This window comes from Sycon ciliatum, chromosome 4 (genome assembly GCF_964019385.1).
Source record: "Sycon ciliatum chromosome 4, ocSycCili1.1, whole genome shotgun sequence".
Taxonomy (NCBI): Eukaryota; Metazoa; Porifera; class Calcarea; order Leucosolenida; family Sycettidae; genus Sycon; species Sycon ciliatum.
The window spans coordinates 3,372,525-3,375,024 of record NC_088646.1 but is presented as its reverse complement, the minus strand read 5'-3'; the positions used below and the strand labels follow the sequence as shown (position 1 = coordinate 3,375,024).

Here is a 2,500-nt window from a genome sequence, read left to right as displayed (position 1 = left end):
ACGTCTGCCGTAGGAACAGTATCACCTGCGGGAAGCAGAAGCACACAAGAAAATCGACAGCATCCAGTACAGAATTACTGATGACAATAATCGGCAGGTCCATTTCCCAGCCATGTTTGTTTTATGTCACAAAATCAAGATGTACCGTACTCGTACTCGTATATGTACATAGAAACCAAACAAAGGTAGGATGTAGACTGACAACATGGTCCCCAACGAGTTTGCACTCCCAATTTCTCAATGTGAACAGTCTGAGCAAGTATGCTAAACGCATTCACACAAACCCACCCGTGCACCTGACACAAACTGTTACTGTAGAGTCGTTCACCGCTTCGCAACCAATACACACAGCCCTCCACCGGAAAAAAGCCTGTAAAATTGAGCCTTGGCAATGCGACGCAGCTAGTGTTGCTCGGTATCCAAGACCAGAAAAGATGCCACTGTATCTACTGCAGTCTTGTACTCTAGCCGGTAGTTAGCAGAGGCAATGAGGTGCATGTGTGACATGTCCTGGGTAGGATTTACTGCTACCATCTGCATGAATACTGAATAGGATAATTTGGATTTTTTTCGAGAGTTTGGTTCCTGAAAATCGTGCTGGTTTATCGAGGGTGCTGGATTATAAAGTGCTGGATTCACCAGGAACGGTTGTAGTAGCATGTGATCATCACTGGCACTGATGTTCTTGCTGCTATTACATGTGACAGCCCAGCAAGACCAGCGATAAGCAATCAGTGCAATAAGAAACCATCTACTTTAGAGATCGCTCATCCAAAACACCAGATTCTGGCTTCTCATGCATTCAGACCTGCTTAGAAAGACCACCTCTGTGCTGGGAAACCAGCTTTTGTACCCCATGGCCTCATGATGGTGTGACCGCCAAGCACCAGCTTCACTGCACAGCACAGTTCAGAGTAGCCTTCAGTTCTATCATCGCTCAGTCATACCGTTTTAGGTAGCGTGGGCACCGGCCCTAACACCCTACTTACAGTCAATATAGCATTGCCATCGTGCATGGCAACCACCTCTTTTAGAAGATCTGCTTTCTCAGTAATTGACCGATAACACTCCAGAACATAGGGCTGAGCAAGCAGAAACACATCGGCAAAAGGAATGCAGTGTCCATCATTAGTTGCATGGGCAGACAAGCAAGAGCTGGACAGGGCGTTGGGATGTTTGCAGGGTGTGAACAGTGTGGTATATCCGCAAAAGTGTGCTATCACAAAGGAACAGATGGACAGTTTAGATCAGCTAAGACGGGGAGGATGTGACCTTGTCCTCCTGTGGGTCTCCACTAACTGTCACACATCACACTCCCATGGAGTAGTCTTTACTCGTTACTTCTCCAGCATTGACATGCAACGTCTATGTAGAATTCACCTTCTATGCTTGTCTGCACAAGCCATTACATGAATGCTGCCACAGTGCAGATCTATGAATACCGGTAATACTTAAAATAGCTGCTATGTTCTTGATCTCCTTTCCACCTTTGATCAGTTTCCAAAAAGGGCCTTGCAGTGTGTGTAAATACCGCACAAACAGTATGCAGTTAATACTCACTTTTCCCAGGACGATACGCTTGGCAGTGTCCTTCACACCCAGCCGTGTCAAGTCTGGAGGAGGCTATACACGCACAGCGGAACACAGCACAGGGAATCAAGGAGTGTGAGCTACAGGTATTACTCAAACAGATGCCGCACTATGCCAAGTTCAAATAAAACAAATCACACGCACTGTCATGCACATTAAAATAGAAGAAATCACATGGAAACGAGTTATAAAGCAACTATCCACGACTGTAACAAGATAATAAGAAGTCAGAAAGTGCGATAACAGGGCACCATGCACAACACATGTTTACTATTATTGCTAGCAAATCCGTTGATCCCCCGAGCCCCGACCTGCGGAGAGTGCTCAATGTCATAGACAGAGCTTAGAATATAGCAGGCTCAGCGGAGGACGTTCTGGTTGGTTGTAACTCGGAGTGTTCATGCCGCTAGGCAATCATCAGACAACTGAACAAGTGAACAGTTGTCTGGTGATTGCATGAACACTCGGAGTTACACCCAACCTGAACGTCCTCCGCTGAGCCTGCTATGATACTATTATTGCTCTGTAGTCAAAAGGGACCACCGCATTACTACGTAGCAGGCTATGTTGGAAACTTTGCAAACATCATGTCAGGCTCAAAATACTGGAGCGACACTATACACCGGATTCAAAATGTATTGTATCAAAAGCACATAAACTTGAGCGGTGCAAATGTTGGTCGAGAGGGGGGGGGGGGGGGGGGGGGAGCACGCTGTATATTCCGGCAAGCATGGTGCCGGTATGCCCATTTCCAAAACATCACCAAGGTTACGGGTAGTATTTCAAAATATCACCAAGGCCACATGCCTTGATCCCTAAAGCGTGGTGCCAGTCCGATGGATGCGGATAAATTCACTCTGACTGAGTCTCACACGAACCGGGATCGTTTTTAGAGGATGGCGTGAAAAGT

At 46.6% G+C, this 2,500-nt stretch overlaps 1 protein-coding gene across 1 annotated transcript in view; it reads right to left on the bottom strand.

The window, feature by feature from the left end:
• LOC135813930 (spermatogenesis-defective protein 39 homolog) overlaps positions 1 to 2,500 on the bottom strand; it is a 31,095-nt gene that overhangs the window by 24,424 nt on the left and 4,171 nt on the right. The window contains exons 5-7 of the mRNA XM_065326971.1: positions 1,561 to 1,623; positions 990 to 1,082; positions 1 to 25 (exon numbers count right to left, since the gene is read on the bottom strand). The exon at positions 1 to 25 is cut by the window's left edge and continues 9 nt beyond it. Coding sequence (XP_065183043.1) covers positions 1 to 25; positions 990 to 1,082; positions 1,561 to 1,623 — 181 coding nt within the window. The remainder of the gene's footprint in view (positions 26 to 989; positions 1,083 to 1,560; positions 1,624 to 2,500) is intronic.